Here is a 25,614-nt window from a genome sequence, read left to right on the forward strand (position 1 = left end):
ATGTAATGTGTCCTCCGTGTGCCATCTCCTGTACAGACACACCTTGTGTTGTTTCACGCCATTACTGGTGAATGACATTTTGGCCACTTGATTAAGGTCGAGTCAGCCAGGTTTCTCCACTGCAAAATTACCAATTTTCTTTCTGTAATTGGTAAGCAATCTGTGAGGAGATCCTTTAAGACAATGTGTATCTTGCTTTTCATCAAACACTGGCATAAAGACTTTAACCTCCGTTGATGATTTTTACCTGAATCGGTCATTACTATGATGATTACAAAAATATTTTTATTTTTATTGCCCTTGAACTAATTATGTTTTTTATATATGGGCAGCAAGCTGTTAGAAAATGAAATAAAAAATCAATTCTGTTTACAATAAAATACTCAGGAATAGATTTAACAAAAGACATAAAAGACATGTACATAGCTGTACACTTAAAAATGGTTAAGATGGTAAATTTGTGATGTGCATTTTACTACAATTAAATATAGTAATAAAAAATTAGAAAAGACAAATGTGCAAACATTTATCTAATAATTTTATATATATTTATAATATATAATATGTATTTATAACATTAATAAATATACAATATATATAATATGTTGTATATAATAATATATTATTTATATATGATATATAAATATATATATAAAGAAGTAGTCCCTGGTTCTTGAGGAGTTTGTGAAAGGAGATGATTCTACTCCATCGGTGCCAAGTGTCACTGACAGAGCCAAGGAAGGCTTGGGGCCTCCTCTGGGGGAGTCTCAATGCAGTTCCCTTTGCCTTGTCTAATTCAGCTATGGGTCCTCATTGGACCAAGTCCTCTGTGGAAAGAGAAAAAAAACCAAAACCAAAACAAAAACAGGAGGAAAGACTGCATGGATTGGTCAGGTGAATGTTTGGAAGAAGTCATCCCAGTGTGGCCTGCCCAGTCCAGCCTGGCCAAGAGTGCCCTCTCTGTGAGGTCATAGCCACACACACAGAGCCTGTACTCTGTCCGGGCAGAAGGAGGGCATGGCCCAGGGAGCAGGGAAGATGGAGCCAGACCAGTACTCTTTCTGTCTTCCTACCTACTGACTTTTTTCTTCCACATTTGGCTTATTTCCAATTTTCAGCTGCAGAATCTGGTTCAAGTCCTAGCTGTTCTGTGGAGAGAGGTCCAGAAATGGCCAAACCACATAATCTGTGGGAGGTGAGTCCTCAGACTCTGGAGGCCTCTGAAGTATAGATAAGCAAAGCACCTGGACCTGCTCTGAAGGGTCTCACCTGGATCTGAGGTAAGGAAGTCGCCAGTGGCTCTGGTCCTGCCCTGGGTGACTCAGTCAGGAGAAACTACCTGTGGGTGTGACACACACCACGGTCTCACCCTGCCATTGCCTATACACTCCCTGGTCCCAGCTTGTAGAACTGGCCCTTCCCTAGACCCTCCACCCTGGAAGATGTCATGGGACTGAGTAAGGACAACAAAGCCACACATTTCTGGCTCAGCACCCAGCTTCGGTGCCCTGACCCACAGACTTCCCTGTAATGTCACAGGGACTCTAGCGTTACTAACATGTGCTATGAGCCAAGTAGCACCTTCCCTCTGTCCCTCCACACAGTGACTGCAGGATGTGGCTTTCGCTGGGGTTGGGAATTCAGAGCAGTAGCAGGAAGGACACTTCTGTTCACAGCTCCCTGGAGGCTGTGTGTCTGTGCATCAACACCAGCTCTCCTAGGCCAGGCGGGCCACCAAAGTCACTCCAGGGAGTGAAGAATCCCCTCTGTCCTAATGTGTGCCTCACTCTGTCGTGCTGGAGCCCTTTGTCTCTGGACCAACTCTTTTGGTTTCTGTTGTCTTTCTTGAAGTTTCTGTTCTTCTCAAGAAGCCCCTTGGCCTGCAAAAGACTCCTGGCAGGGAGGCCCCCTGACCTCCAGCTCTACCCTCCATCCCTTGCTTGCTTGAGCCTGTAAGCATTATATGGCTTATTTGTTCACAGCGGGGGGGGAATGGGGGCGAGTTAGTATGAAATCGAACTGCCAGAGTACTAATACCAGGTCCATGTCTTACTAGTTTGTGACCTTGGGTTAGTTACTTCACCTCTCTAGGTCTGACTTTGTCTTATCAATTAAATGGGAATAAAAATTGCACTCACTTCACAGGTCTGATGGCACAAAGCCCGTACTGCTTTTGAGATAATGTTGACACAGTGAATGCACAGCAGATGTGAACCTTTCTTCTAAAAGGGATTTGAAAATCCACAGCATAATCTGTGGTCATTCAGCCAGGCTGAGTTGGAGCCTTCTCCCTCTCTGGGTCAGGTAAGATGTGTTAGCACAATGGCAAGGAAGTGCTTGGCCTCGAACTAGCCTCAGATTTAGGTCAGCGTAAAGGGGGGCCTCTGCCATGTTCTCGGGGTCCTCTCTACCTACCTGGGGAAGGGTGCTAGAGAGGTGAGAAACAGAGGGGGTGAGAAGCAGGTGTCTATGGGTTTGTGTTAAGTGCTGACCCTGCTCTTCACAGCCTCTGTCTCATCCATCCTCATGACAACCCAGTGAGGTGGTTGTTCCTCTTTTCTTTACAGAGAAATGTAAATGAGGTGAGATGAATCATCAAATCAGAGAGATGAGGCAAATTCCCCCAGGCCATGTGGCTGATGAAGACGATGATGATACAGCTGACATTTAAGCACCTGCTTGTGCCAGGCATGGCTCTAAAGACTTCACATACATTAACTCCTTTAATCTTAATAGCCACTCCTGAGTCAGTACTATTTTTATCCCCATTTTACAGATGAGAACTCCAAAATGCAGAAAGATTAAACAACTTGACCAAAGATGTATGCTAATAAGTGACAGATTTAGGACTTGAATCAAGATGGTTGTGACCAGAGTTCGGCAAGCTTTTTCTATAAAGGACCACGTACTAAATATCCTATCTGTGCAGTTTCTGTCACAGATACTCAGCTCTGCCATTGTAGTACAGAAGGATCCACAGACTGTGTAAACAAATGAGCATGGTTGTATTGCAATAAAGTGTTGTTTAGGAAACAGTGGGCCCATGTTAGCCCACTGGCCAGAGAGTGTCCACCATGATCTTAACTGCTATATTAAGAGAATGAGGACCCAGAAGCATCAAACCTCTCTGAGAAATAAAAATCATAACTATGAACAAAATGTGAGACAATTCTCTGGCCTTTTTTTAAAGATTTTATTTATTTATTTGAGAGAGAGAGAGAAAAATCATGAGCAGGGGGAGAAGTAGAGGGAGAAGCAGACTCCTTGCTGAGCAGGGAGCCCAATGCAGGGCTCCATCCCAGGACCCTGAGATCATCACCTGAGCTGAAGGCAGATGCTTAACCAACTGAGTCACCCAGGTGCCCCTCTCTGGCCTTTTCAATGTGATACAGCATACAACTCATTCAGTGTTAGTGCGATATTACTTATTAAAGACATACTGTATACCAGGTACCACCTTAAGTGCTTGGAATACACTAATGAACAAAATAGACAGGAAACACCTCCCTTGTATGAGCTTATCTTCCAGCAGGGTAGGGTGGGGAGCTGATAAATAATATACATAACACACAGCTGAATTATATAGTGTGTTAACAGATGGTGAGTGCTGTGGAAAGAAACAGAGCACGGTAAGTGGAATATGGCAGCAGGAGAGAAAAGCACAGGATGGTGAGTATAGGTCTCATGGAGAAGGTGATATTTTAGCAGAGACTTTAAGGAGGTGAGAGAGTGAGCCATGCTCATATCTTGAAAAAGAGGTTCCCAGGCACAGAGAATGGTCAGTGCAAGTGCCCTGAGGCAGGACTGTGCCTGGCTTGTTCAAGAAAGAGCAAGAGGTCATGTGGCTTGAGTGTACTTCATGGTGTGGTAAAAGAATAAAGTCAAGTGATAATGACAGCCTGGTTTTGTGGGGCCTGGGAGTATGACAGAGACCTGCCTTTTACTCTCATAGGCTCAGGGAACAGAAAAGTGACATGATCTGAGGCAGACTGTAAATGGTTCCCTCTAACTGCTGTGTTGGGTCTTGGGGTCAATAGCTTTAGATTCAGGTTTCCTGGATTTGATTCTGATTATTGATTCCATATCAGACAACATAATTAACCTTTCTATGCTTGGTTTCCACATCCATGAAATAGAGATAATAAGAGTGTTTACCACACAGGGCAGTTATGAGCATAAAATGAGAAAATTTTCATGAAATAGAAAAAAAACACTAAACATAGTTCTAGGGACATAGTGGACACCACATGAATACTGGTTATTTTAATTATGTTTGATTTATCTTCCTAATAAAAAATTGCTATTTTACTGTAATAAACCACTCTTGAATGTGTGCTTACATATTGATACAGGCATGTACCCTTGTGCTGTTTGCTTCCTCGTCTCTTCAGCAAGAGCAGGAGCCACCCCCACCTCCAGGGCACTGGTGAGAAGCACCATGGGGAGTGTTACCCCTTTGCAGACTGGCACAGTTTCTGGGACAACCGCTATGGTCATATGAAGTCCATGAAGAATTGAGATGTTTCCTAAGAAGGGAGGATACCCACTGAGGACTGAGGGGAATGAAAAGAGAACAGGAGTAGAAACTGGCCATGGTGATGGCAAAGTGTGTTAGTTACCTGTTGCTATGTAACAAATTATTCCAAGACTTAGCAGCAGCTTAAAACAGCAAGCATTATAATTTTACACAGCTTCTCAGAATGAGGAACCAGAAAAGTGGCATGAACTGGGTGGTCTGGCTTAGGGCTTCTCGTGAAATCACAGTCAAGATGTCAACAGGGCTTCCTCATCTGAAGGCTGGAGTGTGGCTGTAGGGCCCCTATTTCTAAGATTGCTCACATGGAGCTATTGTCAGGAGGCCTCCGGTCCCACCACACAGTCCTCTCCATAGGCTGCTCAAGTGTCCTCCTGACATGGCAGCTGGTTTCCCCAAGGGGAGAGAGCCAAGAGAGATCAGGAAGAAGCTCCAATGCCATTTGTGATCTAGCCTCAGATGTGGCACCCTGCCACTTCCACCAGGTAATAAATTCTTTAGAAGCAAGCCACTAAGTCCAGCCTACACTCAAAGGAAAATAAGCTTCACCTCTTAGGATAGATTTTAAAACCACCACATATGTTGTATGACTTGTGAGAAAATAACATTATCTTAGGTAGTATCAGTTTAATTTTCAAAAATGTCCAAAACACAACTCTTACATAAACACAGAGTGAGCACGTGCCAAAGATTTATCATTATTAATAAATGAAGGAACCAGCAGGACGATAAGCTGATTCAAAAGACGTGATTCAAAAGGAATGGTGGAATGGGTTGGCTGACTTAGATTAAAAAAAGAAACCTGCTTAATGAATTGCAAAGCAATAAAACTGCACCATTTGAGGCTATCTTTTATATCAGGCAGAAATGATTTGCAATTTATCAGTCAATCTCTTCTTAGTTCACATCTAACTTCATAGAGTCTGGTGTCTAATCCACAGTCATCAAAAAGCCAAAGGCATCTATTTCCTAAAGAATTGAGTAATTGCTGGTGGGGCCTGTTTGACCAAGCTCTAGTGTGACATTGAAAGCACCTGTGGTCACCGTTTTCTTTTCTTTTTTTAATTTAAATTCAACTAGCCAACATATAGTGCATCTAAATTTCAGATGTAGAGTTGAATAATCCATCAGTTGCATATAACACCCAGTGCTCATCGTATCACTCCTTAATGCCCATCACCCAATTACCCCATCCCCCCACCTACCTCCCCTCCAGCAATCCTGTTTGTTTCCCAGAGTCAAGAGTCTTTCATAGTTTGTCTCCCTCTCTGATTTCTTTTCTTTTCTTTTTTTTTTTTAAGAATTTATTTATTTGACAGAGAGAGACACAGTGAGAGACCCAGTGAGAGAGGGAACACAAGCAGGGAGAGTGGGAGAGGGAGAAGCAGGCTTCCTGCTGAGCAGGGAGCCCGATGTGGGGCTCGATCCCAGGACCCTAGGACCGTGACCTGAGCCGAAGGCAGACGCTTAACGACTGAGCCACCCAGGCGCCCCTCCCTCTCTGATTTCTTTCCATTCCATTTTCTCTCCCTTCCCCTATGATCCTCTGCACTGTTTCTTATATCCCACATATGAGTGAAACCATATGATAATTGTCTTTCTCTGATTGACTTATTTTGCTCAACATAATACCCTCCAGTTCCATCCACATTGATGTAAGTGGTAAGTATTCATCCTTTCTGATGGCTGAGTAGTATTCCATTGTATATATATATACCATACCTTCTTTATCCATTCATCTGTCGATGGACATCTTGGCTCTTTCAATAGTCTGGCTATTGTGGACATTGCTGCTATAAACATCCTTTCTTGATTAAAACTCTCCACAGTGTAGGGACAGAGGGAACATACCTCAATATCATAAAAGCAGTATACAAAAAGCCCACAGTGAATATCATTCTCAATGGGGAAAAATTGAGACCTTTTTCCCTGAGGTCAGGAACACGACAGGGATGCTCACCCTCACTACTGTTGTTCAACATAGTACTAGGAGTCCTAACCTCAGCAATCAGACAACAGGAAAAATAAGAGACATTCAAATTGGCAAAGAAGAAGTCAAACTCTTACTCTTCACAGATGACATGATACTTTATGTGGAAAATCCAAAAGACTCCACCCCAAAGTTGCTAGAACTTATATAGGAATTCAGCAAAGTGGCAGGATATAAAATCAATACGCAGAAATCAGTTGCATTTCTGTAGACTGAGACAGAAGAAAGAGAAATTAAGGAATTGATCCCATTTACAATTCCACCCCAAACCATAAGATACTTAGGAATAAACCTAACCAAAGAGGTAAAGGATCTGTACTCTAAAAGCTACAGAACACTTATGAAAGAAATTGAGGAGGACACAAAGAAATGGAAAAACATTCCGTGCTCATGGATTAGAAGAATAGACATTGTGAAAATGTCTATGCTACCCAGAGCAATCTACACATTCAGTGCAATCCCTATCAAAATACCATCAACGTTTTTCACAGAGCTGGAACAAATAATCCTAAAATTTGTATGGAACCAGAAAAGACCCTGAATAGCCAGAGGAATGTTGCAAAAGAAAATCAAAGCTGGTGGCATCACAATGCCGGTCTTCAAGCTACGTTTTGTCTTATTTTCAAGTTTGAAGAACTTAACTTTCTTAATGGGAGTTCATTTTGTTTTTGTCACTTTCACAATCTTAGCTCACTCATTCATCTCTCCATCCATTCGTTGTGTACCTGTCACCATGAAGCACACAGCAGAACAGATGGAGCTGGCAAACACATCCCCCTGTGCCCTCAGCAAGCTGCCCTACCTGGAGGGGTACAGCCATGCACTGGTGTCATTCCATATTAGTCAGAATGAGGACAGAGCTTCTGAAGTCCCGCCTATGTGTGCTGTGGGCAAGTTGGTGCAATTCACTGCAGTCAGGGGATCAGAGAAGGCAGCCTTTTTAAGTGAAACAATATGTACTTCCCTATGATCACTTTACAAATGAAAGTCTGTCTGCTTAAAACCACTTTGGGGCGCCTGGGTAGTGTAGTCCATTGAGCGTGCGACTCTTGGTTTTGGCTCAGGTCATGTTTCAACGGGTCATTTGATAGAGCCCCAAGACAGTCTGGGGGGCTCTGGGCTCAGCAGGGAGTCTACGTGAAGTTTCACTCCCTCTGCCCCTCACCCCCCCCATTCACTTTCTCTCTCTCAAATAAATAAAATCTTAAAAAAAAAAAAAACCATTTTGCCTATAGGCCAACACCTTCTGGTGTTTTCTTTTTCAATTTGCTCTTTTTTATAGTTATTTTCAGTGTCCTTTCCATTTGGTCAATTTAATGATTTTGCATAAAGTAGCCTTTACATTTTAAAATTTTTCTGAGGGGCGCCTGGGTGGCTCATCGGTTAAGCATCTGCCTTCGGCTCAGGTCATGATGCCAGGGTCCTGGGATCGAGTCCTGCATCGGGCTCCCTGCTCAGCAGGGAGCCTGCTTCTCCCTCTGCCTGCCACTCTGCCTGCTCATGCTGTCTCTGTCTGTCAAATAAATAAATAAATAATCTTTAAAAAAATAAGGTTTTCTGAAAGTTGTTTATCACATCGGAAAAACTTGGTATTTTATTTATTCTTGAACACTTTAAGGACTTTTTAGCCTATAAACTGGAACACAATTTCTTTAAAATTTGTATCTTAACAATATATGGCTATCAGCGGTACTCAAGATGTCATTAAATTGTTTGTTATTATGCACTGCCCTCTACCTTTAATTCAGATCCATCACAGAGAATGTATCAAGGTATTGAAATTGCATGGATTGTTATCCAGCCACATATTAATTTGCCAATTAGGTATTGGAGAAAGATTGATTACAGGTGGAATGGGCTAGATTTTATTTTCTAAGGAAATAATCAGACACGAGTGAAGAGGTTGATACGAAGATGTTTGTCACCACATGATTTTCAATAGCAAATAATAGACTAATAATAATTGATTGCTATAAATAAATGATACATCTATACAATGAAATGTATGCAGCTATTCAATGTTATATCATAATTCATATTTGGTATGGAAAGATATTCTGCTATTTAGCTACATGAAAAAAGCAAGTTGAATAGAGTGTAGGCTCTATGACGAAGCTGTAGGAGACACAGTTGACAGTTACTTGTATATGTAGGCAGTGGAAAAGTGTTGTCATTGGTTTTCTGATGGTACACTCACAGAAGACAAGTATTCATGGTGTGTTTTGTTTTGTTTAGTTTTGCCAATCTGGATTTTCAGGTTTTTCTACAATGAATTTGTAGACTAAACATTGCCTAAGCAGGAAAGCCCCACCTCCAGCATTTTTCATAGGCCTGGCGAAGGAAGGAAGGAAGGAAGGAAGGAAGGAAGGGAGGGAGGGAGGGAAGGAAGGGGGAGAAAAGGGGGTTTATTCTAAAATCTTCTTTCCTTGAGTGGCTATTTGCACTGAAGTCTTTGGGTCTGGAAGTGCCCCAGGTCCCGGAGCGGAGTGCTCACAAAGAGCTTGAAAGCCCCTGGGAAGTTCATCAGAATTGCTGAAAGAAGGCTATCTCCAGAACCTTCCTTCCTTGGGAGAGGTAATGAAGCGCAGGTGTTTCTGGAGGCTTAGGGTGGTGTGAAATACCTGGGAAACCCTGCTCCTCCTCAGCTTGTGGCAGTTTCAGGGGCTCCTCCCTAGTGCATTATTAAAAGGGCTGAGGCATCCCAGAGGAGCAGGCAGATACCACAGGCTCTGCCAGGAGAAAGGAGCATTCTGAGGTGTCCTTTGGGGAGCTGGGTTTCATTCTCCCCAGCAGGACTGGGGCTCTCTCCTGACCCCAGACCTAGAATCCCCTGCTCTGTGGGGGTTGTTCACATGCTGGAGAGAGGGGTGGTGGGGCCAGAAGGCTGTTTGCTACTCAGGCCCCTTCCAGCCCAGCCTCTATTGCCACTTAAGATTTTGTGTTATTTCAGAATAGGAGAGTCTATACACTGTGAAGTTCAAGATGGTCCTGAGTGGGGCGCTGTGCTTCCGGTGAGTATCTGAACCTCTGACTGGCTGTGTCCTCTGGGGGAAATAAGTTCCAGGTAGACCTGTTGTCCATACTTTCTGGGTAGGGAGAGGCTGCACCTGCCCAGAGTTGGGGCTCTCATAGGTGGGTGAGCAGCTGGGAAGTTGTGAACAGCCCCTCGTTGTCCTAAGAGAAATTTTTCCAGCCTTTGTCAGGCTGGGGCTGGCCACCTCATGGGGGTTCCCTGACGAGAAGGGGGAGCAAGTGAATCACTCTGTGTAGAGCTTCAGCCCCACATATCCATGATGAGAATGGAAGTCAGGAGACCCAGCTCAGAGCTGTTACCACCCACTGGGGTGAATTGATGTCACTCTGCTCCACTACCTCCCTGCTGCCCTTTGGGGCAAAACAACAACAAAACTATTTGGTCAGTCAGTCTGTCTGTCTGCTGGCATGTGCTGAGCCAGGCGGTCTGCTGTGTTCTGGACTTTGCACTAGTGAGTGAAAATGGTCCTAGTTCTCTCTGAACTCAGAGTCTAACAGCTTTTCCCAAGGTGGGTTCTGTGGAGCCGCAACCCTATGAGTTGCTTTATATAGTGGCGCTCCTTGATTAAGAAATGTGGGAAATCTGCTTTCTGTGTCTTCTTATAAGAGAACCATGGTGCAGTTCAGTATATTAATAACTGAATGAGATTTGTTTGTGTTTAGCCACCATTGAACCAATTTGCACACAGCCTACTTATTTCCATATAACACCTGAAGAAACCCATTTTAGGATATATTTTTCACCTCACAAGATGTCAAAAAATCAACTGAAATCAGAGATGAGAAATAAATTTGAACAGTAAAATGAAAGAATTTTAAATTTATTATTTTATTTTTATTTTTTAAAGATTTATTTATTTGAGAGAGAGAGAGTGCACAGTGGGGAGGGGCAGAAGGAGAGGGAGAGGGGAACTTAAGCAGACTTCAGACTGAGCGCGAGCGCAACGCAGGACTGATCTCATGACACTGAGATTACAACATGGCCCAAACCAAGAATCTGACGCTCAACAGACTGTGCCACTCAGGTGCCCCAAGAATTTTAAATTTAAAGATATTCCTCACTTAATAGGTGGAAGTAAATGTGCCTTGACATCTTCAATAATGATTGAAGAATCAGATTTTCATCTGGAAGAGGCTTGGGTTTGATCTAACCCAGTGTCTTAATTAACAACAGGGAAACTCAGGCTCAGAGAGGGCAAGCGACTTGTCTGTTGGGACTCAGCAGCAGGGGCAGCACAGCCAGATAAGAACCCAGGATTCTGACTCACAGTCCAGTTTCTTTTCCAACATCACAAATGGAGGAGATTGGTTGGTGTAGAAAAGATTGAATAGGGTGAAGACTCAGATGGGAGGCTATTGTTATCCCATTAGTAGGGTATGAGCCCAGCAGGGCGGGCAGAGAAGGTTGGGTGGTTGCTTCTGTAGAGCCCAGCAAGCCCAAGCACCCACCCCTCCCCTAACTAAGCGTCATCCTGTCTTGATGTTTCAGAATGAAGGATGCGGCCTTGAAGGTGCTTTATCTGCATGATAACCAGCTTCTAGCCGGAGGGCTGCATGCAGGGAAGGTCATCAAAGGTTGGTGGCAGAACATGACCCTACTTCCCTAGGTGTCTATACACTCTGAGGGGAGGGGGCCTGGAGAGGGCTTGGAATAGCTATGCAAACTGGCACAGGCCTACAGGTCCCAGGCCTGACACAGTAGATGGGCATCATAAAAGCAGGCTCTGAACGGGGACAAATAAAATACTACACCTTCCAGCAAAGTGAGGACGCCTACCCCATTGTTACCTGAAGCCTCTATGCAAAGGTGGGAATATTTTCCAGGATGAATGCTTTGTTCTTCCCTCATAGGTAGACTTAGGCCAAACATTCCTTTTCCTGGGAGCAAGTGCTGAGGAGAGATCTAAAATAGGTTCCTAGGCCTTTATTCCCATATAGGAGTGGCTTTCTATCCCTTTGCCCTGGGTTCCCTCTGCTTTCTGGGGATTCCTGGTCCCTCAGAGTGATGGGACCCAGATAGCAGGTGGCACCATCTGGCCTCATGCCCCAGACACCATGACAGGCCTTCTCTCTAAAATAGCACATACCTGCCCACTTGGGACACATTTACTGGGCTCTGGGGCCAGGCAGTGTGTGTGTGTGTGTGTGTGTATACGTGTGTATGCATGCATGCATGTATGTGAGCATGTGTGTGTATGTGTTTGTATGTGTGGTATGTGATAGGGTAGGTTTGTACGTGTGGTACAGAGAGGAATGAGACCCTCTTCTGTTCTCATGTTGGTACAAACATGTCCAAATAACTCTGATGAGAGGCTTATCAAATTGAGTTTCCAAAACAAGGCCAGAGGGTCAAGAGGCATTAAAGGAGGTAGTCAGATCTCCCCTGGGGGTTAGAGAAGACTTGAAGGTTTGAGCCTGGACAAGGGGGTAGGCTAGGGGTGGGAGATGGTGCAATGTGCTTACATGCCTTGATGTCATTGGGCCAACTGGCAGGAGACCACCCTTCCCTAGATGACAGCTGCTACCAGGCTTCCTTTCTGCCCAGTCTGGGGACAGAATGTCTCACGTAGGTCTTGTGCTTCAAAGTCCACGATTTGGGGAGAGGGAGGGAAGGGCAGTCAGGGACCCTGACTCTGGCTTCCTTTCTCTAGGTGAGGAGATCAGTGTTGTCCCCAACCGGTCTCTGGATGCCAAGCTGTCTCCAGTCATCTTGGGCGTCCAGGGAGGGAGCCGGTGCCTGTCGTGTGGGACAGGGCAGGAACCTACTCTAAAACTAGAGGTGAGTCCTGTTAGGGCATCCTTGCTATCTTGACTTCACTAAGCCAGCAGATGCTGAAGCCACTGGGCCAGGCATCCTGGGGCCTGATCCTCTCCCTTGCAGGGTTCTGTTGATGACAGCCCTGCCTCTCCATGCCCATGGCCCAGCTCTCCTGCCTCCTCCGCTCCTTCCCCTCACCTGCCATGCCTCTCCATTCACAGCCAGTAAACATCATGGAACTCTACCTCGGTGCCAACGAATCTAAGAGCTTCACTTTCTACCGGCGGGACACAGGGCTCACCTCCAGCTTCGAGTCAGCTGCCTACCCAGGCTGGTTCCTCTGCACTGTGCCCGAAGCAGACCAGCCTCTCAGACTTACCCAACTCTCAGAGGATGCCAGCTGGGGCAACCCCATCACAGACTTCTACTTCCAGCAGTGTGACTAGGGCAATGCACCCCGCAGAACCTACCTGGGCAGAGCTGGCTCAGGCAGGGGCGGAGGTAGAGAAGGACACTGATGGCAACCATCCCCCCATCTGTTCTCAGGGCCCCACCTCTGGCTGGGTACTTGGCCACTCTCCCTTTTGATTCCCAGTTTGGGTAAATCCTTCTGAGATTTGGGGCTTAGTCCACAGTTTCTTTCCCTATTGAGTGGTGCTACTGGTGTAGAACTTGCAAAAACCACTCAAGATAAACTGGAAGTCACATAAAAAGTTTCCCAGGGGTCGGGGTGGGGGGAGTGTTGGAAACCCTTCATGCTTCATGGTAACTTACCCAGTACCCCTGAGCCCCACAAGCCAGCCAATCCCAAGTTGAGCCTATTAGGGCCACCAGCTGCCCACATGAGGACCTGTCTACTATCACTATGCAGGAGAGGGAGGTCATAGAGTTAGAGACCCAAAACCCAGCCCCCTCCCTCTTTCCTGTAGCTCAGCTGCCATCATATTCTACATTTTCCATCTCAACCCTCATGCGCTAGCCATGGCAGGAGAGAGTGGTGGTGTCCAAGGAATTGACTACAGCTCAGAAGGCTAAAGAATGGCCAGGCATGTCATATGTTTTGAAACCTGAGGTGCCATTAGAATCCAAGATACTGGTATCTATTCACATGGAAAGATGCTTGTGACATATTAAGAAGAGCAAATTACAAATTAGCATAACTTGTAATTTCATTTTAATTAAAAAAAACCTATCTATATATTTCTTCACATAGAAAAAAAGTCCAACAAAAGAGTTTACTTCAATTTTAGCAATGTCAATTTAGCAATTACAGTTGATTTTTCTTTTTATTCTTTTATTTAAACATTTTCTAACTGTTCTACAATGAAGATGAACTCTTTGTGTAATAAGTAAGTTAATATTAAGGAAAACAGAGCAGACAATATTTCTAATCATCTTCAGCATCCACTTCCCTGAGTGAAATTCAAATTGAATTGAGCTCTGCTGCTCTGGTCAGCTGCAACAGAATCAGTACACAGACCTCAGCAAAGCTGTGAAGAAAGAGAATATGATGAGTTAGTGTGGTTGGAATCTCCTGGAAAAGGAATTTGTAGAAAGAATAATCCTAGACCTAGAGTGGTCATAGCCCCCTGAGATTGCAAGGCGTGGGTTTCAGCCTCCAAAGGGTCCCATGCTGGTTGAAATTCATGTCCTTCTGGAAATTTTAGACTGGGGCCTTATTTGGAGACAGGTTCTTTGCTGATGCAATTGGTTAAGAGGTCATGCTGTATTCGGATGGGCTCTAAATCCAATATGACTGCGTATGCAACAGGAGACACACAGGAGACCCAGGAAGAAGTCTATGTGAAGATGGAGGCAGAGATTGTACTTATGCAGCAATAAGGCAAGAAATACCATGACTGAGGCAACCACCAGAAGCTAGGAAGAGGCAAGGAAGAATTCTTCCCTAAAGCCTTCAGAGGGACGACAGCCTTCTAGTCTCCTGAACCATGAGAGCAAAAATTTTCATTGTTTTAAACCACCAATTTTGTGGTAATTGGTTATGGCAGCCCTACGACATCAACACAGCTGCTGCTGACCCCATCTCACATCATGTATATCCCCTCCCACATTGTACCCGTGTTGTCTCTGTGACTAACAGAATGTGGCAGAAGTAATATTATGCTACTTTTGAGATTAGATTATAAAAAAGACTCTGCAGCTTCTATCTTGTTTTCTCTGTTTCTTTGTTTACTTGTTCTGGGGGAAGCCAGCTGCCATCTCATAAGCAGCCCTATAGAGAGACCCATGTGTTGAAAATGAAGCCTCCTGCCAACTGCCACATGAGTGCATTTGAAAGCAGCTCTCCCAGCCACAGTCAGGCCTTCAGATGATGCAACTCTGGCTGACAGCTCGATCGCCACCTCAAGAGAGACAGTGAAGCAGAACCACCTAGCTAAACTGGTCTAGATTCCCAACTCTCAGAAACTGTGAGAAAATAAATGCTTGTTGCTTTCAGTTGCTAAGGTTTTTTTTTTTTAAAAAAAGATTTGTTTATCTTTTCAGAGAGAGAGAGAGAGAGTGCACATGGGGCAGGAGTGGGCAGAGGGAGAGGGAGAGTGAGAATCTCAAACAGACTCCCTGCTGAGGGTGGAGCTTGATGCAGGGCTCAATCCCAGGACCCTGAGATCATGACTTGAGCTGAAACCAAGAGTCGGATGCTTAACTGACTGGGCCATCCAGGTGCTCCAACTTGTTACACAGCAATAGATAACTAATACATAGGAAAAGAGAAATAAATGCATTTATTTTATTATGATTGCAGTTTTCTCCAATATTTTCATTTTCCTTCTCAAAATCAACATCAGCCCTTTTGTTTCTCCAAACATTCTATTTAAAAGCTGACCATACTAAAGTTGTTGAATATTCTCTGTGTCTGCAAGGTTTAGCTCTTCCTTGACTACCTTTGCACCTCCAGTCTGACATGCCGGGGACTGTGACTCCAGCATCCCTGCCTAAACTCTGAGGGATCAGAACAGAAGCCAGAGGAGAGGCCTAAATCTGAGCCCCAGGTATTCTTCCTGCACCTCACCAGTCATACCAGCCTGGCAGGTTCACATTCTGCTGAAGCACTAGCAAGGAGGTGGCCAGACCAGAAGGGTCTGTCTCTGTGGAGCTGCTGAGGCCCAGATGCAGCCAAAGCCCTTGGGTAGCAGACAGCACAAGTCCTGCCACAGGCCTCTCAGGAGTGCCAAGAACACAGGCTCTGGGCACCAGGCCTGTTTCTGCAGACCCATTTTACACTCTTTCTTTGCCCAGGGGCCTAGCCATAGTCTCATATTGTCACCTCCTCCAAGAAGCCTTTGCTGAATTGAGATCTCTGGTCATCTGCTCTGACTGTGCTACATTGCTATGCCAACTTCCCCTCATTGTAATAATTGATTTAGGGTCTATGGTCCCTGAAATGACCTCAAGTGATCCTTTGTTTCCAAGGATCTCAAATAACATTTGACAAATAATTGGAAACCGGTGAGTACAGAATGTGGAAACTATTCCTCCACCCTGGACTATTCTTTCTCTCTCCTCCACCCATCTAAATGGGCCCACCCCCTTCAAGGAGCAACTGAAATTTCACCTCAGTCTGCAAGCTTTCTCCAGCCTAAAGTGATTGATTCATCATTTGTAGGATGGTAAAATTCAAAATGGTTTTAGCAGGGATGAGCTGACATGAGTCAATAGAAAAAGAAGGAAAGTAAAATGGAATGTATGAGCTGGGGGACCCTGGCATCATGACTGTTCATATGAAAAAGACATAGTGGTTTTAGATTTCTTCAATTTCAATATAAGTCCCCCGCTTGACCTGTATTTACAGAGGTATTATGCCCACATCACATGGCATTTGTGCCAGGCATAGGCGCTGAGGACTAAGAGTGTGTTCTGAATAGTAGAGAGTGTCCCACGATCAAGTCATTAGGGTAGAGGCTAGGAAGCTGAGGGTCTTTATCCTGGAGAAGCAATACACAGAAAGCCCCATTCAAACACTCAAAGCTCTGCCTAGTAGAAAAATAAACTTGTTCTGTGTAATTCCAGGAGGCACAAGCAGGACTGATGAGCAGAAATTATGTGTGACCCCAAAATTTTAACCGCAAGGACCACACACACTGCTAGGGTTTCTTCAAGAAGTTGTGGAGGTATTGAAGAAGAGCCTGATTAACTATATCTCAGGGGTGCTGTAGCACAGATTTCTCCCTTTGGAGGGAGACTATATGCCATGTCTCAGGCCCTTTCAATTCTAGGAATTTTTTTACTCAAGGAGATTCTCTGCCTCTATTGTTTCCAATATGCCCTTGTCCTGCAGATTAGAGAGTCTGGTCTTCTTAATTATCTTTTAAAATATTTATGACTTAGCTCCCCAGCTGAACTGTAAAGCTACCTAACAATGGGGACCATGCATTGCACATCTTTGTCACACAGCAGTGTAAATGCTCAGTAAATGCTCATTGACTGCCTGGCATAATACCCCATGCATTGGCCCTTTCCACAGAGAGATGAGAGATAGATTGGGAGAGGGGTGAAGAATGACTGTTGGCCTTAGGAAACAGAAATTGAGTCACCTCCCTGCCCATCTTTTCTTATCTTTCACTCTTTAAGCATCTACGTGTGGATTGGCCTCTCCTACTTTCTTACCAGGCCCTTTGAATGACCTAAGAGTGAGAATTATGGTAAGGCAGATGGTCCCCAGAGAACACTATGCCAAGCTTCTCCACTGCTTGCAAGTAGACAGATGGATGGATGGTTGGATGGTTGGACAGACAGGTGGGTGGATGGATTTACTGAGTTAAGTAATTGATTAGAGGCTTGAGTATTCTCTTTACTCCTGCCCTGCTCACATGGTGCTCTTTACACCTGTCCTGCTTACATGGTGTCATGTGTCCTAACCCTCCAGGGAACACAATGGCTGCGCAGTCCCAGGATGGATCTAAGGTCAATGTCCTCTGCAGGTGGGTTTCCTTAAATGTTCTGTCTCACCAACCTGATAACAACTAATAGGACTTGTTGAAAAGCAGAGACTTCCCTCCCTTCTTTCCAAACAGGGCAATACTCCCAATGCCATCAGTCCCCTCTCTTATGTTGTCTTGCTGGCTGCAGCCTGGCTTAAAACACCAGAGGTTGCTCTGTCCTTGGGCCCCTTAAACACATCCCCTCTTGCCTCTTCTACCTCTCTAAGCCTAGGATGGACCCTCATGGGACACCAACGGGAAGGTGATATGAAGACATCTGATCCCAAGACTATTTATCTGGCTATTGAAACCACCAATAACAGTGTCAATGATAGTAGCTATGAGCAGGGGCCCAGTGACTGGCTTCTACCAGGCTTTATGGGTGATTCTCTCCCGCTTCAACAAACACTCATTAATGCCCCCACCTTCTCATTATCCATATTGTGCTAAAGACATTGTGAAATCCCTAGGCCCTTCTTTCCCATCCTAGAGCCAATTATAAAGATTGCAGCAGGCTTGACCCACCCTGACCAGACAGTATAAACTTGGGGCAGATGCCCTGGAGAAATCAGTCGGATGTTCCAGGCACCCAGGATTGCAGGTCGGTGGTTGATAGGCAGTATTCTATCTCTCCTTCTCGCTTTCCTTCTCCTTTCTGTCAATATCTCTGGTATGCCCCCTCACTTAACTCCTCCTGTCAAGCTCTTTAGATAACAAGGTATCCCCTCCACAGAACATCATGGGATGCTAATTAAGTCTGGGAGCACATAGAAAGAATTTGAGAGAAGGCATGGATTAAACCAAGTGAAGATTTTTAAATATTTAGAACCATAGATTTTAGGAAGTAATTTCAGAAGAAATCAGCCAGGCCAGTGGTATTCAACAGTGTGTGGTGAGGCTTGGGGTTCGTTAGATATGCCCCAGTGCCTGCTTTAGTGGTCAAGGTCAGGGTTCTGGTATCACCCTCATTCTCTGATTCAGCAAAAGCAAGTTCCCTTTATCCATTTTACTTTCATTAGATTTCTGTGTAAATTTTCATTGTGAAACTTAGTTTTGAAAAATGGGCAAGGCTGACCTTGCCCAGCCTCTCCTCCTAATGATAACAAGTTGGAGGCCCAGGGACTAAAGGGGACTTTCTAAGGTAGCAAGCCAAATTGGTAGCAAAGCTAGGTCTAGAACCCAACCTGGCCATTGAAATCTTCTGTGTGTGTTTCTATGTCTTGCTTGTAAGCATATATGTGTGTCAGGGTGGTTGGAGGGAGCTACGGGCCATACTTCATGGATCAAGATGTTGTTAACTTTTATAAGGGAAATAAATGTCTGTATATAGAACAATACATAAGACAGTGAAATTTAATAGGATTTCAGAGTAGGGTTGCAAGAGTAAAGGAAAGATTCATTAAACTCTGAGTCATGGAATCATAGATCGTTTGATCTGGAAGAATCTTAATAACCACAGACTCTAATTCCATGATTTTATAGATGCTGAAACTGAGAATTGGAGGTGAGGTGACATAACCTTGTATGTCTGAGCTGTTACTCTGAACTGATAATTAATTTGGCAGAACTAGAGACGCAGCCTATAGATAAATGATACCACATCCAGTTCCTCTAATGCCAAAAGACCTGAATGGACGGCAAGGAGGGGGGATGGCTTTTGTGGCAGGGAAATCAAAGACAACTGTGAGCATGCCCACAGGGGAGAAAGAAGGCATGTGCCTGGAGGGGTGGTTTAGTGTCCACAGAGAAGTGAGATACACTCATACAAGTGAATCAGGGCCAGATGGTGATGAAATGGGCAGCCGCTGTAGACTCTAGAGCTGGGTGGAGATGTTGTGAAAGCAATACCTAGAATATAGGTCCAGGTACCTCACATAGGTTGGGCTGGACTGAAGGTAGAAAAGCCAGGAATACAGGCACAGGTACAATGGCTATTAAGAAGACAAAGTTACATTTTAGGGGCACCTGGGTGGCACAGTTGGTTAAACATCCAACTCTTGATTTCAGCTCAGGTCCATGCTCAGCATGGAGTCTGCTTGAGATTCTCTCTCTCTATCTACCTTTGCCTCTTCCCACTCATGTGCATGTGCTCTCGCTCTCTCTCTTTCTCAAATAAGTAAATAAATCTTTAAAAAAAAGAAGACAAAATTACATTTTAAAGAGTAATTTATCAGAACTTGTTGGCAAATCAGACAGAATAAGCAGAAGGGGGGAGGTGAATGGGCTGGGAGGAGGAGAAGATTGATTTGACTTCAGATCTATTTGGTTGGGTGTAATGGCAAGAAGTCCAAAGGGAGGTGTCCTGTAGACTGTTGGAGATAAAGTATCACGTTCAGTTGGGACTTGGGAGGCTTTAGACCAATATGACCACTGCAGCTGTGGAAATGGATGAATGGCAACTCATGGGGTATGAGAGAGAAGTGCTTAGAACTTAGACTTGTGGCTTCCAGCCTTAGGGACACCACCAAATGGAAGGGAAAATCTACACAGACCTGAGAAGGGGAAAATGGAAGTGTGAAGGGAGTCAATTAATGTCAAGAGCTCTGAGGAGGCAGAAGCCAAATATCAGAAGAATCAAGAGTCTTTTGATTTGGCTCCACAGAAGTTAATATTGGTCTTGGAGAGAACATAGTCCACATAGAAAACGTGTAGGAGAGCAAGGAGAGGATGTGATGGAGAAAGCTCAGTGCTACTTGGGGGGTGGTTTTTGACTCAGGACAGGTGGTTTGATGAAGTCTGAGACAGCCAGAGATGGTGTCCAGGGAGGACAATAGGCCAGAGTTCAGGGAAAGGTCACCTGGGGACAATAGGGAAGGGAAAGCTTAGGGGATGGATTGTGTGGTGCATTGGGAGGGACCATGGCAGATGCTTAGCACCAGGACCCCAGGCTCTCTGATGGACTAGAAGCTGGCTTCTCACTCCTATTCACCTCATCACAGTCTAGCCAGAACCCAGGAGGGGCTGGGATCTTGGGGCTGGATTTTGGGTTTGGGCCAGGACAGAAGGCTTCTGGGGCCCCTGGAGATCAAGCTAGACTGGACCAGCACTGAATTTCTGCCTGTCCCTTGTGCTCACATTGACCAAGAGTGGGAGTCATAATCCTCACACAGAGCCCTCCACTTGATCTGTCCTGGCCAGACCTTGGTATAGCTACTAGCCTGCCCATTAGTTTTGCTGCTGCAAGCAAAAGAACCCCAGTAGTTTGGCTGAGAGAGAGAACAGCATCAAGTGTGCTTGCATTGAGGCCACGCTGCTGATGGCCTGTCTGGGCTGGGAGGTCCTCTATCTAGTCCTTTGCTACTCAAAGTGTGGCCAGGGACCAGCTGTGTTCATATCACTTGGTTGCATGTTTGAAATGCACAGTCTCAGATTCCAGCCCAGACCCAGGGAACCAGAACTGGCAGGTGATTTATATGTTCACTGGAGAGTGAGAAAAACTGAGATGGTATACCAGTTCCCAAGCCTGGCTGGTCATGGAGTCACTTCAAGCTCTGGCAAATCAGAACCTTCAGGTGACTTTAGTGCCAGGCTGGGCAGTGGGATAGGGTTTGAGTCCAGCTCATCCTCAAACTGTGAGGCTGGAGCACACCCCACCTCAATCTCAGCTCCAGGAAGTACTCCTGTCTAAACTCTTTGGGGAGCCTGTTCTTCAGTTTCCCCAAGCTAGCACCATGCACACGTCATGGGCCCATACCCCGGTCAGTTGGCCCCAAAGGAGGGTGAGGCAGAGCTGCCTGGAACTTGCTGAGCTGGGGAGATCATGGAGGATTCTGGCAGACCAGTTATAGATAAGCAGCCTAGTGAGATTTTTCCACCCTGTGATTTGGTGATTTGGGGGCCGCCAGGGGGTCTGCCCCCCAGCTCTACCCACCCTTCTCTGACAGCCCTTCTCTCCTTCCCCCTCAGCAAGGACCAGTCGCCCTCAACTGCAGGAATGTGCTCCCTCCCCATGGCAAGATACTACATGTAAGTCTTCCTGGAGTCCTCCCTCTCTGAACCAGGGGCCTGGGGATGATGTGGGAAGAGGGAAAGAAGGCTGAGGGGAGAGATGCGGCTCCATCTCACCCAAGAAATCTCAAGTGCCCCATAATTAAGTTTAATCATCATCCTCATCACAATAGCTCTCTTTCCTGACCATCTGCAAGATGCCAGACCTTCTGCTGCCTTGCCTTCCTCCTGAGTAACCTACAAGGGGGGCATGACTGAGTCCATTCAGATTTGGAAACTGAAGCTCAAAGATGTTAAATAAATTACCTCCTGTCACACAGAGCCAGGACTCACCCCCTATGCTACTCCGTCCTCCTCTCTCCAAGAGCTCAGAGGCAATTTTGAATCTCAGTGACGGCATCTTTATATGTTGGCCTCTGTGGCCTTTCCTCCCTGTCTGCACTCCCAATTATCCCTTTTACCTCATTTGACATTCGACACTTTCCTTATAGTTTACACTTTATTGCCTGTGATTTCTTGTAAACTGTCTCCAGCCCTTTGAGGAATGAGATGAGACATAACACAAATAAAACAGGACTGACTTCTGGGTCACATTTTCTCAGCTCCTCCATGGGCCTGCCCTGTCCTAGATACCAGGGAGCCAGTTGGGGCCTCCGGGAAGTTACAATGTGCCTGGGAAGGCAAGACACATGTGCACTAAGCACCCATATGACAAAACAGATGTCACCTTGGGGTATCTAACTTGGATTCTGGTCTCCAAAGAGAATGTTGCTGGCAGATGAGTTCCACACAAGTCCTGGCTGTCCAGGTTGGAGAGAGAATGGCAAACCCAGGCTCTTTTCAGATCTTTATTTTTATTGTACAAGTGAACCTTCTTTACACACATACGGTCATTAGCTAAGGGTATTATAATTAGTTGTTACTGAGATAAAAAAAATCTGGAGGCGTTGACGTTGGCCCAGAGGTTCTGCCCTTGGAGATAGGGAGGGCTCCCCAGGTCCTGAGAGCGGCTGACATTTTGAAACCAGCCAACAAGCCACCGAGATAATAACCTGCGAGCTAATAGCCTGCATGACTGTGATGTTGCACACACTCACCATAGTTTCCTCCCTGTTCCCCAGAACGTATGTACCCTCCCAGGCTGATCATTGGAACCATTGCCAACCCCAAATGACTGTAATCACACCCTGCTCCAGCTCTTTCCTGACCTCCTAAATTTGGCACCCATAACACGGGGCCATCCCAAAATACACATTGCATGGAATAGGGTGGCCATGTTGGTACACCTACTGTCACATAGGATTTTTTTTCTGATTTGTGAATTTTGTTCTATAAAAAAGCCTTTAAAATATTCGAAAAGCAAACCACACTTTATTTTTTAAAAGATTTTATTTATTTATTTATTTATTTATTTATTTTGTATATAGAGAGAGCACATGCAAAGGGCAGGAGGAGAGGCAGAGAGGATCTCAAGCAGACTCCGCGCTAAGCACAGAGCCTGACATGGGGCTTGATCTCATGACCCTGAGATCAAGACCAGAGCCAGAATCAAGAGTTGGATGCTTAGCTGACTGAGGCACCCAGGCGCCCCACAAACCACACTTTATTACACATTCAATTAATCCTCTTCACTGAAGAAAATAAAACATTTATGCAAATTTGGGTCAGGCCCAGAAAATCTGGGATAAGGCTCACTGTATCCTAGAGACATCTGAGCCTCATTAGGAAATTTTTTAGGAAGGGCATGAAAAGGGGCTAGCATAATCAGGAAAACTGTCTACCCATCAGTGAGAAGGCACTGGCTTTCCTCACTGCCCCAGGGCCCTGACAGAGGCTGACGCTGGTAAAGGGAGCCTCTGAGAATCACGAGCTCCAGAAGACCTTCCCTTGCCTTAAGGCTGACCTATTTTTACCTGCTCTTGGGTGGAGGCATGCACCTACTTCTCACCTATAGGAGAGAAGAACACCTAAATGCTCAGTGTGGTACTTCAGAGCATGGGGGTGGGAAGACTTTGGGGCTTGGTGGTGCCTGAAGGGAGCAGGTTGTCAGCACAACCATCTTGTTCCAGAATTAAGGATGCAGATCAGAAGGCTCTGTACTTAAGAGGTGACCAGCTCCTGGTAGGAGATCCCAATGTGGACAACTGCTGTGCAGGTGAGCCACTGGGGCCTCCATCCCCTCAGACACACCCATGCTCCACCTGCCACCAGCTCTCCCCTTCCCTCTGCCTCTGGTGACAGTGAGAAGAGGCAGGGAGCAGCTGAGGACCTCTCCTTCTGAGGGTGTCATGACCACTGGAGGAGTCCCAGCCTGCCTGGCAGCCTGCATGCAGGGTTCAAGCCAGGTGTGCCTTGGCCCAACTCTTTTCTGCCCAGCTGTAGGTCGCTGAGAGCTTGCCATCTAGGTCCTTTCATCTCCTGGCTCTCTTCTCTCTTTCCTCCCAGAGAAGATCTGCATACTTCCCAACAGAGGCCTGGACCGCACCAAAGTCCCCATCTTCCTGGGGATCCAGGGAGGCAGTCGCTGCCTAGCCTGTGTGGAGACAGGAGAGGGGCCTACCCTGCAGCTGGAGGTGAGAAACCACACCAATATTCTGGGGTGCCCCACAGACATGGCCCACCTTCCTGGGTGCTCTGGCATCTCTGCACCCATCTGTGGACTCCCAGCCAAGTCCACACATGCCTCCCCTTCTCTCTGCACCTAGTGCCAAGACCCCTGCCCTCCAGAACCTGCAGAAGGCACTGCCCTGGGTACTGACCCTCCCTGTAAAGTCCCTCATTGGCCACCCCCTGGGGGCCTCTAGGGCTGATATCTCAACCAGTGGCCTTATCCTGCAGCAGCCATCTTGCCCCCACAGGATGTGAACATCGAGGATCTGTACAAGGGTGGTGAAGAAGCCACGCGCTTCACCTTCTTCCAGAGAAGCTCGGGCTCAGCCTTCAGGCTTGAGGCCGCGGCCTGGCCTGGCTGGTTTCTCTGTGGTCCAGCTGAGTCCCAGCAGCCAATACGACTTGTCAAGGAGAGTGAACCATTGGCCCACATTGAACTCTACTTTGAACAGAGTCGGTAGGGAGGCAGGAGGCTGAGCTCCAGCCTGGTGCCCCCAAACCAAGCTCATCCTACTCAGAATCTGTGGTAGGCAGACTAATGCCCCTCTAAAGCTGTCCACATCCGAATCCTCAGAATTTGTGAATACGTTACCTTACAAGACAACAGGGACTTGGCAAATGTGATTAAGGTAAGGATCTTGAGATGGGGAGACCATCCTGGATTATCCCAGTGGGCCCAGTGTAACCACAGGGGTCCTCATAAGAGCGAGGCAGGAGGGTGAGAGCCAGAGACTGGAAAATGCTATGCTGCTAATTTCGAATGTAGAGGATGGGGGCTACCAGCCCGCGAATGCTGGTGGTTTCCAGAAGCCGGATAATGCAAGGGACAGGATTCTCCCCCAGAGCTTCCAGGAGAAACAGCTGAATTTTAGTACAGTGAACCCATTTCAGACACCCGACCTCCGGAACTGTAAAATAATAAATGTGTGTTGTTTTAAGCCACCAAGTTTGTGGTAATTTGTTATAGCAGCAATAGGAAAATAGTACAAAGTCTTAGTAGGCCCCTGTGAACAGCGTTTAATGAAAGGTGCGTGGGTCACTCAGTGAGTTCTTGGAAGGCTGCCTACAGCTTTTCCTGCAGCCCATCTGCTCCAGAGCTTCTAGAAACAGCCAGAAGCTGCAGGCAGAACCTAGCTCTCCCCCTCTGTCCCTGGGTGGACAATGTCATGGGCTGCTCACAATTGTAGTTTAGGTTCAAGTCTTGTGATTTGCCTATCAGATATTTCATAGTGAATCAGTCATTCAACCGATTGATCAATGCCACTGGTTGTCTGCTGGTTTTGACATGTGAGGACAAGGAGGAGCAGTGAGGGACAGATGGCAAGTTTGTACTGGGTGTGTTGAGTTTAAGGCTGTGGTGGAGCTAATGCGCTGAGGTGACTTGTTCCAGCCAACACTACAGGGCTGGGACTTGGCTGAGAGTTTGCAGTTAGGACTGACACTCGTCTTTGGAGCCCGAATCTCTCTCCATTTCACAGACAATCTGGGGTTGGGTGCAGACTAGGGCAGAGAGCCCATGGTGTCGGCGCTCAGAGTGGTGGGCTGCTGGTGCTCTTCCTCTTTTGTGTAACTACTCAGTGTCCATGCAACATGCCCCAGGGGCCGGGGCATTCAAGGACAGGCTGTCTTCACCCTCAGAACCACCCTGCAAGGCAAGCATTTTTACCCATTTGACAGATGAGGACACTGAACTAGAAGGGGTGAAATAACTTGCTGAAGGTCGCATGAGCTGTACATGATGGAACTCAAGGTCATTCTGGCCCATCTGACCCCGATGTTGTTCCACACATTTTTATTCCAC

At 46.0% G+C, this 25,614-nt stretch overlaps 2 protein-coding genes and 1 long non-coding RNA gene across 3 annotated transcripts; all 3 read left to right on the forward strand.

Moving 5' to 3' along the window:
* The first annotated feature begins 1,201 nt into the window (after positions 1 to 1,201).
* On the forward strand, positions 1,202 to 2,624 carry LOC114223480 (uncharacterized). The gene is made up of 3 exons (XR_003612155.2): positions 1,202 to 1,280; positions 2,146 to 2,304; positions 2,568 to 2,624. It is a non-coding gene; the product is annotated as an uncharacterized LOC114223480 (long non-coding RNA).
* A 6,848-nt stretch (positions 2,625 to 9,472) lies between these two features.
* IL36RN (interleukin 36 receptor antagonist) lies at positions 9,473 to 12,845 on the forward strand. Its single transcript, XM_028122494.2, has 4 exons — positions 9,473 to 9,535; positions 11,047 to 11,132; positions 12,209 to 12,336; positions 12,537 to 12,845. The coding sequence occupies exons 1-4, from the start codon at positions 9,507 to 9,509 to the stop codon at positions 12,759 to 12,761; spliced, it is 468 nt and encodes a 155-aa protein (XP_027978295.1). The 5' UTR covers positions 9,473 to 9,506; the 3' UTR covers positions 12,762 to 12,845.
* A 4,964-nt stretch (positions 12,846 to 17,809) lies between these two features.
* Positions 17,810 to 24,274, forward strand: IL1F10 (interleukin 1 family member 10). Its single transcript, XM_028122336.2, has 5 exons — positions 17,810 to 17,856; positions 21,162 to 21,221; positions 23,273 to 23,358; positions 23,649 to 23,776; positions 24,062 to 24,274. Exons 1-5 carry the CDS (start codon positions 17,810 to 17,812, stop codon positions 24,272 to 24,274), a joined length of 534 nt encoding a protein of 177 aa, XP_027978137.2.
* Positions 24,275 to 25,614: the final 1,340 nt, after the last annotated feature.

This window comes from Eumetopias jubatus, unplaced genomic scaffold (assembly GCF_037043125.1).
Source record: "Eumetopias jubatus isolate StellerSeaLion01/CBP00866 unplaced genomic scaffold, mEumJub1_p1.0 scaffold_9, whole genome shotgun sequence".
NCBI classification, from domain to species: Eukaryota; Metazoa; Chordata; class Mammalia; order Carnivora; family Otariidae; genus Eumetopias; species Eumetopias jubatus.

Coding starts and splice junctions, on each gene's coding strand:
- IL36RN (XM_028122494.2), top strand. CDS start 9,507: ATGGTCCTGAGTGGGGCGCTGTGCTTCCG. Junction 9,536..11,046: donor AGTGGGGCGCTGTGCTTCCG/GTGAGTATCTGA, acceptor TTGATGTTTCAG/AATGAAGGATGCGGCCTTGA. Junction 12,337..12,536: donor AACCTACTCTAAAACTAGAG/GTGAGTCCTGTT, acceptor CTCCATTCACAG/CCAGTAAACATCATGGAACT.
- IL1F10 (XM_028122336.2), top strand. CDS start 17,810: ATGCCCTGGAGAAATCAGTCGGATGTTCCAGGCACCCAGGATTGCAG. Junction 17,857..21,161: donor CCAGGCACCCAGGATTGCAG/GTCGGTGGTTGA, acceptor CTTCCCCCTCAG/CAAGGACCAGTCGCCCTCAA. Junction 23,777..24,061: donor GGCCTACCCTGCAGCTGGAG/GTGAGAAACCAC, acceptor TTGCCCCCACAG/GATGTGAACATCGAGGATCT.